The 14,386-nt window shown below is 37.5% G+C and overlaps 1 protein-coding gene across 1 annotated transcript in view; it reads left to right on the top strand.

Annotated features, from left to right (window-relative positions):
• The window catches only part of xmas (RRM_XMAS2 and SAC3_GANP domain-containing protein xmas), a 97,777-nt gene that overhangs the window by 78,599 nt on the left and 4,792 nt on the right, over positions 1-14,386 (top strand). Inside the window, exons 16-21 of the mRNA XM_083117963.1 lie at positions 3,262-3,642; positions 4,964-5,110; positions 8,500-8,709; positions 12,501-12,631; positions 13,513-13,615; positions 13,943-14,087. Of these exons, the coding sequence (XP_082974089.1) occupies positions 3,262-3,642; positions 4,964-5,110; positions 8,500-8,709; positions 12,501-12,631; positions 13,513-13,615; positions 13,943-14,087 (1,117 nt within the window). The remainder of the gene's footprint in view (positions 1-3,261; positions 3,643-4,963; positions 5,111-8,499; positions 8,710-12,500; positions 12,632-13,512; positions 13,616-13,942; positions 14,088-14,386) is intronic.

Raw genomic sequence — 14,386 nt, 5'->3', positions numbered from 1 at the left:
GACGGAAATAAAACCCTAGTTCCAGCTTGAGGGTATATTTGCATTTCCACCTGGCAACAGGCCAAGGTCACTAGTTCCGTGAACCACAGTTGCTTTTCCCTAACACAAAATATATTCCATTCACACAGTCAAGTCTTCTCATTCTTTTATATATATTTTCTGAGGAATATAAACAATTTTCTTGTTCTTGATTAATATATCAGATTATCAAGATGTGCAAAACTCTTCATATGTAATTTTTTAATGGTGAACAATGTCACTGATGGGTCAACATTTTCACAAGAAAAAGGTGAAGGAAGTAAATTTTATTTCCTTCGTATCATCCATGGTAGGTTGAATCTCGTGCACTTGTCTTCCCCACTGCTTCTTTATAACTGAAGAAAACGAGCACTTCCTTGCAGTCTTCCCCTTTGCCTTCACAGTGACAGGGGAAGAGGTAAACGTATTTCATCCTCTGCCACAGTGAAGATTAGTTATTTCTAGAGTATACTTTCCCTTACAAAGTACACCAATCTTCTTGTTCAGAAGTTACTTTGCATGAAAACTGTATGTCTGGATGCTCAGAGTTGTTTTTCCCTGGAATTATGATTGATTGATTGATTTGCTTTATTTTACTTCGCTTCTTGTGCCACTTTTCGCTAATTTGCGAAGATGGGGATGAGTGAAGATATGATGAAATTGATGAATGGACTCTCAAAATGCCCAGGCCAAGATTCGAACCCGGGACCCCTGGCATTGTAGCATGATGCTCTAACCACTCTGCCACGGGGGCCGGCCCCTGGAATTATGAGGTAATGAATATGATAATGAGTGATTAATATCTATGATATGCACTTTATTATTCACTAGCTGATTACCCGGCATTGCCCGGGTATTTATTTATCCCAATCTTGTATTAGACAGGAAAATAATGAATTCTAAATATAGTGTAGAATGTTACTAATTTTAAATGTGATCGTGAATGTCATCAATTAGCTTAGGGACTCTGAAGACTATGGATTCGACACTAATCTAGGTCATTTGTGGCATTTTATTTTTCACCCCCTCTCACCCTCCATCCCGATAGGTGATGGACTTGGAGTTAAATGGCATTCAGAGTGTTACTATTAATCTTAGCGACCCCAAAAAATATAGATTCTACACTAATATCGGTCATTTTCGATTATTTTTACATGCCACACCCTTCCCACCCCCACCCATAGGGGTGTCAGGGATGTCTTTGAGTTGAATGGTATTGGAAATGTCACTATTCATCTTAGCGACCCCAAAAACTATAGATTCCACACTAATATTGGTCCGTTTTACATGTCACCCCCTTCCCACCTCCACCCCTAAGGGTTCCAGGGGTGTCTTGGAGTTGAACGGCATTGAGAGAGTCACTATTCATCTTAGCGACTCCGAAAACTATGGATTCCGCACTAATATCGGTCGTTTACATGTCACCCTCTTCCCAACCCCACCCCTAGGGGTGCCAGTGGTGTCTTGGAGTTGAATGGCATTGGGAGTGTCACTATTCATCTTAGTGACCCCGACAACTATGGATTCCACACTAATATGGGTAATTTTTGTTTATTTTTACATGTTACCCCCTTCCCACCCCCACTCCTAGGGGTGCCACGGGTGTCTTACCCCCACAGTATTTCTTTCCAGATTTTAAGTCATATGTGTACCAAGTTTGGTCATCGTGAATGTCACCAATTAGCTTAGAGACTCCAAAAACTATGGATTCGACACTAATCTAGGTCATTTTTGACATTTTATTTTTCACCCCCTCTCACCCCCATGCCGATAGGTGATGAACTTGGAGTTGAACAGCATTCGGAGTGTCACTATTCATCTTAGCGACCCCGAAAACTATTTATTCCACACTAATATCGGTCATTTTCGTTTATTCTAACGTCACCCCCTTCTTCTCCGCCCCCGGGGGTGTCTTACCCACACAGTATTTCTTTCGAGATTGCACATGTTACGTGTACCAAGTTTGGTTGAAATTGCTCCAGGCGTTCGAGAGTTATGCTGGAACACACACACATACATCCACTTTTATAAATTAGATTGAAAAAAAGGGTAGTTAATGTAGGTTGTCAATAAACCATAAAGTGTATATCAGGGTCATGGATTGTAGTATGTAATCTGTGTAAAGCTGACACACTTACCGATGTTCAAGTTTTTCTCTAGTTTTTTGTTCAAGACTGGTATTCATCTCAGTACATTCTAATAAAATTATCAGTACAAAAACTGGGATGTTCGTTATTAATATAACAGGGTTCTTAGGCCACCCTCTACTTTGATTTCAATTTAGATGGAAGATATTTAGGTTTTCATGCCCCTGCTCATCCATGTTTACATCGGCAGTTGCGGAATAACCTTGGTCAGGGAGAATTACCATTCAGTGACTTGCTCTGTATTGTGATGTGGTGTAAGTTTTATATGGTTTCACTTTATATGATCGAAATTGAAAATGAACACTTGGTTGTGTTTCCACAGTGAAAGTTATTTTTAGTTGCAATGTTCAGTGCAAAGGAATGCTTGGTAACAGAATTGAAACAAAAGTAAGAAGTATTGTATATTTTCGTATGTTAAACATAAGTGGCTAGTGAACACAAATATAATGTGTATTTTGTGTATAACATAGCATTGTGAAAACAAGCCGGGAGTGAAGCTTAAGCCAGTGATTTTTTGTGAAGTCTTTTTGATCTTGGCCCATGATAAGGATGCTTACATTGCCATCAGATCAGTTGTTGAACTTGACCTAGTAAATTATGGATGCGTGGAAGATGAACTTCCCTCATTTGACATCATTCACCCCTCTCCTTTCACGTGCCTGTGCATACCCTTCCAGTGACACCATGCTTCTCCACTGAATGGCACCATAGCTGCTCACCAAAACAAAAAGAAGATGGAATGTTATGGGATGAATGAGGGTCATTTGGGAACACGACATAACCAGAGGGGAAGCAGTTATCAGGTCGTCCAAAAGATGTGGACTTCTAGGTACAGGTTTGTTGTTGCAACATGACAGTGCTCGACCCAGTGCTGCCCTCTTGAACCGTACAAGCTGTCTTTTTAAAGTCTTCCAATTCCACCGTATTCATCAGAACCTTGCCACATTGATTTTCGCATCTGCAATTATGTTATGCATTTTTAAAATATATTAAGGTCTGCGGTTATTCCTGCAATTAAAAAGTATCTTGCACTTGTAGAAGGTGTTTCAGATTGTGATGTCTTAGAATTGTACTTATATTTTACTTTTTTTTTCAGCTTATTATTTCCGAAGAAAGTTATTATTTTGCTGATGCAGCAATAGCAGTTTCCATGAAGTTCATTCGACAAGAGAAGGATGACTGTGCTGATAAAGCAAATTGTAACACTACTTTGTGTGGAATAGATGGTCTTATATTCATATGTGACAGTTTCAGAGAAAAGTTGGAATGCGCAAGGTACAGACTCAGAAAAATTGTGGAATCAAAATATAGATATCCACCTATTCCAGTATTTATCTTGGTACATGGTGTTTTGTTTTTTGATGCTGTTCATGTGATTGAAACCCTGGAGCTTGAAGAACTGAAGAATGGTGGCTCTATATCTGAATATTATATGCTTTCCACAACAGAAGATCTTTTGGAAAATTCCCATGATCAGGTGAGGAGAGTTAGTTAATAAATCTTTAAGAAGATTACTTTCATGTTTTGGTGAATAAAAGATGTTTCAAATGAATATACTGAAGTGAAGTGCTTGCCTATCTGCAAAACTTTTTTTTTTTATGACAACTTTAATAACTTCTTTAATAACTCAGGTGTATACAATGCAGAGTATGAGTGTAAGGCACATAACACTGGCAGATCCATCAGGTCTATTAACAGAAAAATCCAGTAGCACCTGTCATATGCAAAAATCACAACACTGGGCCAGACAAACAATTCAAATGCAGTAACCAGAAAAGTACACAGCACTCAGACTCTGATAGACATAGAAACCAAAGAAACACATGCCATTATATACTTCTCACATTAATTAAACATCAACAGAGGACAGGGTAAATATTTTTAACCAATGTTGTTCAGTTTTTTTTCTGTGATATCTTAGCATCAATGGGGAAAATGAAAGGTTTTGTTTTACCTAATTTCTTAACACTTATGATCTGCACCAGGTATGCTGTACAAAACTTCTCAAATTACGTGTAGTGGTGGCAGAAGGTAGAATATACAATAGGGTGACTATTGAAACTCCTTGAAATGTTCTGCAATATGCAAGTGAAAATGTAACCTTAATGTTATTAAGTATCTGATTTACTGGCATAAAACAAAATTAGTTATTATTTTGACCATGTTTTCTTTGAAATCATTGATAGAATGTTAGTAATTGTCTTGAATGCATCAACATTGAGGATTATTGGACTCATCTTGAAATAAGGAGAAAAACTTTGCAACTTTTTAAACATTTCATCTCTATTTTTTCTAACATGAATTTTTGTGTGTACATACATTGCAGTTCTATGTAGTGAAGCCTGTTTTCTTGTTTGTGCATACAGAAATAAAGTAAAAAGTAAAGTCCTCCCCTGTGCTTAGCACCATGCCATGAAGGCATATAGGGGGTGTGGGGGTAATGCTCCACACTTTTTTGATCTGGTCATGAGTGGGGCTGATGTGATCAGCATCATGTCCCTGACTGCCTTTACCCCCCAGGGTTCTTCCCAGGTACCCATGCCATTCGACGCTGGGTGGGCTTCCAACGTTAGAAAAGTTCCCGGATTTGAACCAGTCGGGGATCAAACCCGGGACCTTTAACATGGTAGTCAGACACATTACCGACTGAGCCACCACGGCCACTGTGCATACAGAAATAATATTTGGTAATTTTAATTACATAATTACATGAAAATTGATGCTAAATTTCAATTTGTGAACTTAATATCGTATATCTATATCGACTATATCTAGGTAATGCAAGTCTTATTTTGCAGATGAAACTAGGATTAAAATGGCTAGCAGCAAAGAAACCTGTGATATCCACGATAAGATGTGATCCAGTGAAAGACATAATGAATACTTTTTTTTCTCATGACATGTGGATCCTGTACAACCATGTTTCAAGTGCCATGCATAATGAGGTATGATTATAATCTTAACATTACAATGTTATTACATTATACAATAACATTAAAATGTAGCTGAGATCATTTTAAAAGAGTGTTTATATTAGTTTTAGCATGGAGCTTAGCACAGATGATAATTGGATGTTACTTGGAACAGAATTATGTATTCTGAATATGAGGACTAGCACATAACTATCATTTTTTTTATGTAATTACATCTTTCTTAATATTTAAGAAGCATATAAAGTGCACATTTTGTTCCAAGAATTCTTATCAAAACTTTGTTTTGTAGAATTTTGTTAATTTGTCTGCAGAAATTTGGGAAAGGGAGTGAATTATCCTTTTTTTATGGTCCTTGCAAGCAGAATTGTTACAGTGAAACCCTGATTTTACCATTTTCCTGCATTATACATTCAATCCTGATGGTCCCAACATAGCAAAATATTATAACATTTTCCTTGATTTTTACATTTTTCCACAGTTTAAGTTTTTGCAGCTTGGTCCCCTGAAAATCATAAAATCAAGGTTCCACTGTACTTAGTTTGGAGTGAATCTGGGAAAAGGTTTATTTGTGTACAGATCATCTAAGTGTTACAGTTTGTACTTCATACACCTGGTTGACATTTATTATATACAGTGTGTACATAAACTCTAGACCCACTTTGAAAAATTTATTTGCAACAACCTATGAAATTCATCACCATCAGGAATACAAAATATTGTAGAGAATACATGAAAGTTTTTTACATGGCAATTTGGTTCCAAATGCTCGATGTGGGAACCGTGGGTGACCCGACAAATGTCTACATGGTCATCAAACTCCTGCCAAACACGGCTCAACATGTCCTCTGTAACTGTGGCTGTTGCTTGCTCTATTCTCCCCCTAAGTTCCACAACATCATGTCGAAGAGGAGGGACATAAACGAGGTTCTTCACATATCCCCATAAAAAAATATTTCAAGGGGTGATATCGGGGGACCTAGGGGTCCACTTCATCACCTTCACTCACGCCTGGCCTACCACCTCTTTTCTTTGCACACAAGCACCCAGTGTTAACAAATTTTCGATGCCAATTGAGATTGCCTTTCTGGTAGGAGATTCTTTCCCATACTTGGTACTAAATTTCCGTTGGACATCTGTAGCACTTTTTGATTTCTCAAATTGTAACACACAAAAGGCCTTCTCAGGTTGAGAAAGCGCCATAATGAATCTGGCACACTCTAGCAGCAGAAGATGGAACTACTAGAAACACCTGCAATACAAAAAAAAAATCAACTTTACTCTTTCAAATAATCTATTTTGTCTACAATAAATTTTTCAAAGTGGGTCCGGAGTTTATGTGCACACTGTATATAACGGGTGCGTCAAAAAAATGTATACACACTTTGAACTGTCATAGAAAATTTATTTTCCAACCTAAAAGGTTAAATTTCTGGGAAAAGAAAGTCTACAGTCCAATTTGAAAAATAAGTGTACTTTCTGGTCAAACTGAATGTTCCAAATGGTGGTTTAAGTAAATGTTCAAAATGTTGGCCTTCAGCTTCGATACATTTCTGAACAAGGGTTACGACTGATTCCGTACTTCGCACCAAAGTGTCCAATGGGATTTCCGCACACACCGCTTGAATCTCATCCCAAAGTGTGTCCAGGTTACGTGGTTTACAACGGTACACCTCATCTTTTACTGTGCCCCATAAGAAAAATCGAGCAGCGAAAGGTCTGGAGAGCATGCAGGAAACTCGATTGGTTCCCTTTGTCCTATCCACTGGCCTGGTACATTTTGATCCAGGTATGCTCGCACATCCCTATGATAGTGCAGCGGGGCGCCATCTTGTTGGTAATCAAACCCACACAATTATGCCTATTCACAGTTCTATTAAGTTTGAATTGTGCTTCATCCGACCAAACTGCTACCCATAAATAACGGTTCGCATGTAACCATCTCCTGAACCCATTCACAAAATTGTACCCTGCGATCTGGCTCGTCGTCACTTAGTTGTTGCACCAGCCTTGGAATGTACACACGCAACTTGCCTTTCTTCAGAATGCGTAGCACACTACTAGCACTTACACCACTCTCACGTAACCCTTGCTCAGAAGTGTATCGAAGCTGAAGGCCAACATTTTGAACATTTATTTTAACCACTATTTGGAACATTAAGTTTGACCAGAAAGTACACTTATTTTTCAAATTGGACTGTAGCCTTTCTTTTCCCATAAATTTAACCTTGTAGGTTGGAAAATAAATTTTCTGTTACAGTTCAAAGTGCGTATACATTTTTTTGATGCACCCGGTATTTTGTGTGATGCCTGGCATGACAAATTCACATGATGTAATACTGTTTGATAGCAGTAATCATGACACTGTTGCACCAGATTATGTTTTTAGTTGCATATAATCAAATTATTGTTTATTTGTGGAAGAGATTAGACTTCAAACTTTTTTCTACCTGGGTCTATCCAAATTTTATGTTTATTACATGGATTTGTCCAGGCTGTCTAAATTGATATACCACTACATAAAATTAACCTTGCGTAGTAAGAAAACCTACAATCTAAACTGCTACAAAGAATCTTTGATACAAATATGTTCTGTATTTAAAGATGAAAATCAGACTAATCGATAATCATATTAGGTACTCTAGGCTTAGTATCGGTAAATAGTAAACACACACACATTTATGAACATTGAAGATATTTATTACATATTCTCAAACATTTTCAATTTTTAGGACATACTTTAAATACTCTTAGCATGTAGATAGTTTCCGCATTTTAACATCATAATATCTGTGGACTACTAATCGCTTGAAGAGCAGAACATGTTAATATGAAAAACACCAACTTTGTTTTCCTATTGCTATATTTCTACCATAAATAGGGATCTGTAGTAATTAATTCTTAGATGACACAATCAAATTTGTCTAAAAATAAATTACAGGATGGCACCAACATTTGAATTCCTCGAACGAAATGCAAGTTCTAATTGAATATGTTTCTTGAGTTGAAGGTATTGTACATTACATTTCTCCCAGAGGTAAATGGTTGGAAGGAATTGTAATAAACTTGTGATGAACGTAATTCATACACAGAGTATCTAGAAGATTATTATTATGGTGCAGGCAAGCAGTTGGCTTAATTCTTCAGTTGGTTATCGCATTGACATGGAATAGATTGTAAGATTGCTGTGTAATATGTGCAATATTCATAACTATTATGTGTAATTTTAAAATGCTAAAATATAAAAATTACTAATGACATCACTTTTTATGGATCTGGCATTTCTAGAGTTTAAAAGTAGGTAGGTAGGCCCTGGTCCTCACTATCTGTTGCACCATGGGTTATTTATTAATCTTATACTCTTTGTCTTACAGTGCTATACTAACATTTAGATTTTCTTTCAGGATCCTTCTTTAATTATATTCCTGTACAACTTCTTAGTGGATATTGTGACACAACTGTGTTGTTTTAATGGCGATGTGTTAGAAAGCTCACACCCAGCTCCAGAATTTTATCACCTACAACCTCGTATAAGCGTCTCTTGGTGCTCTGAGATGGGCAATGGTCTTCCACACTACTGGCGAAGTTCTGATTACCAGAATCACTTGAAAGTGGTTAGTTACATGGAAAAGGATACACTTTATTTATAGGCACAAAATATTAATATTTTCATTTGTTCAAAGTATAAATTTTTATTCATGAAATGCAAATGTTTTTGTGTCAAAGGATGTGACTTTTTCAAAGCATTCTCTACAATTATTATTAGGACTCGGAAGTTGATGAGAAACCATATTTTTTTGTGACCCTTGAAAACAATGCAGTCCATTTCTATTTAGTTAGAACTGGAAAACATTGTTTTAATTTTGTTTTTTGCTTTTTGGCATTTTTTAGCCTTTTCTTGGCTTTTAAGTCATTTTGCCGTATATTTTGTCATTTTTGTTGCATTTTTCTTGATTTTTGAGTTTCTTTTCTCCTTCCCTGTTGTTTCTTGAATTTTAAATGCATTTGCTAGGATAACTTACATATTTGAATTTTCTGATCTTTTTAACAAGTTTGCAATTACTTGAAAATACAGTCATTGCAAAAGGCACAACATTATTTTTAACTGAAATACAATATATTAAATAATTAATTGTGGAAAATTTATTTTTCCTCCAGCAAACTATAGTCTTTGATCATTTTAAATGTAATTTTGTTTCCCCATTCAGATAGCCAACCTTCATGGCAGACTGGTTAGCACAGCACACCACAGTGCCAGGGTTCCCAGAATTGAATCCTGGCCTTGGCATGGGTGTTCTTGGTGAGTCCCCCTTCATCAATTTCATATCATCATCACTCATCCTCATTTTTGTGATTACCCAAAAGAGGCTGAAAAGCAAAGTAAAATAGTCAATCAAACCCAATCAGAGAGAAAGCTACGGCCATAAATCTAGGGGTGCTGCACCCACCAACAAAGTAGGGCTAGTTCAAAGTTGCCAAATGTCTTGCCACTTCCCCCTTAAAACAGGGACAGGGATAGGGTGCCACTGGTGGACTTTCTTCCCTTGCTTCCTTGAGTGATATTTCGAGGGTTGCAAAAGATTTGGTTCAGTCCTTTTGTTTTTTAATGATCCTGCTGTCATCCCTCCCTCATATACATGCTGCTGGGCTATGCAGTGACCATATCCAGAGGATGGCTGGTGCTGATAGGCAAGAAGAGGGAAAAGATGTGGCAACACTTTCTTGTGTACATTGGCATGCACTGTGGCTTCGGCAGGAAGAGGGATGGGAATAGGATGCCAAACCATGGTGAAAATAATGAAGCCTATTTTGAGGTTCCCTTGCTGGCCACTATTATCACTTTAACCTGTGGTTTTAAAGTAAATTTTGTCACAATATAAAAAAAAATACTCTTGATGCACGTGATACACAACTGTATTTTCAGATGCTGTCAGACTACTGTATCTTATAAGGCCTACTGTGAAGGGAGGTGACTGGCTTGTACAGGATTATGTAACCTTGAAGTAAAAATAAAGAAAACTACATTAGCACTTAATTGCTTTTTTTGCTTTGCTTCAGTAGTTTAAACTATGGGGTGTTTTTTTTTTAGAGAGATAGAACATGAACATGAAATAAAACACCTCAAACTCGTGGTACTTGCCATGGTATTGGCTTTATTGGAAAGAGAATTGTATGCCATTATTGTTTAAAGATGATTTCGGGCATATGGGCTGGCATATGGCTGGCTCAAATAAAGCGCAATCTGGAAGTCCAATTGTTGACCACCTTTTTGAGCAGCTGGGACCATATATCTGCAATCACGTGGCGAATGTTGGCTTCCAAGTTGTCCATCGTCTCAGGTTTATCGGCGTAGACGAGCGACTTCACATATCCCCACAGAAAATAATATAAAGGTGTTAAGTCACACGATCTTGGAGGCCAATTCATAGGTCCATGATGCGAAATTATGTGGCATGTTGCGCCATCCTCTTGAAACCACAGCTCTTCCACATTGATGCCAGTCATTTGGGGATGGAAAAAGTCCTGAAGCATGGATTGATAGCGCTCTCCATTGACTGTCACATTCTGGCCGGCATCATTTTTGAAGAAATAAGGACCAATGATTCCACCAGCCCATAAAGCACACCAAACAGTCACTTTTTGTAGTAACAGCGTCTCAAGAATGGCTTGTGGCTTTTTGCCACTCCAAATGCGGCAATTTTGCTTGTTGACAACCAAAAATGGGCCTCATCACTGAATAAAATTTTGTGATGAAACTGAAGATCACGGACAATCTCGGTTTCGGCCCTGGCACCGAACTCATGATGCATACGGTGCTCAGGCGGCTTCAATTCTTGCACGAGCTGGATCTTGTACGCTCGTAAACCAAGATCTTTCCACAAAGTGGATGGACACAGCTGCAATTGCTGTGCACGATGGCGAATAGACTCATTCGGGTCCTCCTGAACACTACGCTCCACAGCTGCAACAACTTCTTCGGTGCGCACTGTACGCCATCTCTGCAGATGCGTCATATGCATGGTGCGAAAACGTTCCATGGTTCGTCGAATAACTTGCTCGGATGGATGCTTATGTCGACCGTAGATTGGACGTTGCACGCACTGAACCATGATGTTCATAATAAAGTTGTACAATTTGCAGGCGTTGTTCTGGCGTAAGTCTATTCATGGTGAAATGGCACACCACACTGAGCACAATGCCACTGTCAGCTGTTCACTTGGTTGTCATGGGCAGCAGTGTTGCCACGTCGAAAAACAAACCTATAAAAAGCACCCTTTACAAACAACTAGATTTTATTGCGTTATTCAACTACTCTCTTGTAATTTATGAAAAAAAATTATGCTTTCATTTTAAGATTGAAAATTATTCTTAGGTAATTTTTTTACCACTTTTAAGTCATTTTATAATAATTTTCAGGTCATTCTGCAGGTCATTTTTCAGATTTTTTAGGTCATCAACTTTCGAACCCTAGTTATTATACTTATCACAGGTAGAAAGGAGAATTGAAAATAAATTACCGTTTCACTGTAAAGTATACTGGTTTTTTTTTCTTTGTATCATGTGATATCATTTCAACTTTTTGTGATATAGTATGAAATGTAGTTCCCACAATATACAGGGTGTTTCTAAAGGTCGTTTAGAACGCTTGGGAGGTGATTCCTCACACGAAAACACCCCCTTTGTGTGGTGAAAGTGACATCTTCAGTTGGTGTACAGTGACACGGACTGTCTGTGTGTGTAAGATATTGTAGCATTTGTTGTTTGTTGCATGTGTGTGTGTTGGGGGGGGGGGATATTACGTAGTTGTCGCATGTAAAAATACACGTTGTCGCAATCATCTGATATTGTGTTTTTCTTTCCCTCCTCCTGGTGGAGTAATGTGTCTCCCGTATGCCACATGACATGATTCGTTCATTGCTCGCGTGTAACTGGGGTATGCAACCGTGCTCAACTTTTCGGATTTTGTGTTCGGTGCTCATGTTTTGATGTTTGAGGTCGGGATGTGTTGTCTTGAACACATTTCTCATTGTCACGGTCCTTCTTGCTGCATTACATACCCTTTCCATTTATTGTTCTTGCTGGAAATCCCCAATTCCTTTGAGGACTCCATTGCGCATGCGTGCAGTGAACTTTTCATAGTGACTTCCGGACTGAGCACATACGATTCCTTTATGATTCCCTTGGAACCGCCTCTCTATCTGTTATAGTATTCGTCCCAGTCAGGTGTGACAATCACTTTGTCACCTTTTGCAAGGCTCCTATCTCGGAAACGAAGCCTCAGTCGTAAAAATGGAACTTAGACTTTTTGCTTGTTTTCGTGTGAGGAATCACCTGCCAAGCGTTGTAAACTACCTTTAGAAACACCCTGTATATTGAACCTGAATGTATTGAATTGCTTTTGCAGGTAATCCTTGGGGCCAAACTGCCTGAATTTCAACAATGGCCTTTGTGTGATGACGACAATATATTAAATGAGCTGTGGTCATATTGTAAACAGTGTGTTAGTGGTTCCTCGGCTCATCACCTTTACCAGAAGTAAGTTTAAATCTTAAAGGTTTTATTCCTAGGGCTACACTTTGAACAGTAACATAAACTCTTATTTCAACATTGATCAATTTATTCAGAAGAGTTATGCTTAAAATGCCAACTAAGAGACATGTGACCCAGGAATATGTGAAAAGTGTGGGCTTTTCAAATGTGCAGATATGTGCTAAAAGTTTGTGCACAGAAAAATTGTTGTGAAGAATTGAAGTCACTTTTATTTTCAGAAGGCTCAGGCTTTTACAGGATGTGAAATTTTGACACCCTACATCCAAACAAGTACAATTTGAGAAAAATGAAACTTTACAAAAACTTCTCTTTTGGCGAGTCAGTTGGGCTATCACAATGAATCAGTGACATGAACCATATTTTATTTGATGTCCTTGTTTATAATATGTTACTGGTATCAGTAACATATTGTGTTTGATACACCAAGTAATTGGTGAACACAATGCTACTTTTTCTGACGGACTGTTGCTGTAACTTTAGGGTCCTTAGTAATAAAAAATAGCGGAAAAATCAAGATCTCAAGGAAATTGAATGCTGATATCATGGCAAATGGAACATGTGGTACTTAAATTCTCTTTTTGAGAAAATATTGGTTTTTGATGGAATTATTTCTTGAAGTATATTTTTTTAGAAAATTTTAAAATCAAACCCACCCTGCTCATCCCCTTTAGAAAACCACAATTTGTGCTGCTGAGAGTAACTACCAAAATTGCATTCCTGTTTTATTAAATGTTTATTATTTAAAAGCTCACTCTGTTTACAGACAACTTTTATTCCAAGGTATCTTAACTTTCACAATGTGAATGTACGATGTTTTGCTGACAATGTATCTGGACCAGGCATTGAGACCTTTCTTTATTTTTCAGAATCTCCAGCATAATCAAAACAGCAGCATATGAAGGCTGGAGCATATCTGCGCAGAAACAGACAAGAGTGAAGCTTTGGTCACCTTGGCGAGATATAATTATGGTATGGATACTTTCATAATTAAATTGTAAAAGTAAAAGTTCTGTGAAGGGTACCCTAGATCTTAGTCAAAGCTGTGATCAGTGATTTTGCCTCCCACACTCACTCCTGATTGGACCTCTGAAAACTGTAAAATCAGTAAGCAGAAATACATTGGTATCTGAAGACATGGTTACATCAACATCTGCAAATTTTGTTAACGCATGGTTATGCACTGCATTCTATATTTATTTTTTAAAAAAATCATTCATTGTGGTTATGTGTTTAGGAATATAAACTGTTTTCTTTTATCTTAAGTATGATGCTTATTGTTGGTATTTATTCTTTCAGGAGTGTGTACATTTCAAGCTTAGTGAAATTGATGTCACTGACCCCTTCGCCTCATCACCCAAGAATATGATGGCATGTTTTGATTTGATAGAAATGTCCTCTATATTCAAGAAGTACTTTCAACAGGATGCGTTGGAAATGATAAGTAAGAAGCTAAATCTATTATTATATTAAAATTTAATTTTGGGGTGTGGTTAATTTGAAGTTCAAGAGACCAAAAAATGTCTACTTTGAATTATCCAAACTTTACAATATAGTAGGGATGGGACCGATTAATCGGTATTCTATTGGTATTGGCCGATATAGGTATATCGGTGTATCGGTTTATCGGTAAAATTACCGATTATTTTACCAATCCGATATATCGATAAATATCTGATAGTTTAGTGCAAAATTCTGCCATTTTTGTTGTAATTTTTATGAATGATCTCCATGCAATACTTT

The sequence above is a fragment of the Lepisma saccharinum genome, chromosome 2 (assembly GCF_977018435.1).
Source record: "Lepisma saccharinum chromosome 2, izLepSacc3.1, whole genome shotgun sequence".
Lineage (NCBI taxonomy): Eukaryota > Metazoa > Arthropoda > Insecta > Zygentoma > Lepismatidae > Lepisma > Lepisma saccharinum.
This window is presented reverse-complemented; position numbering and strand designations above follow the sequence as displayed.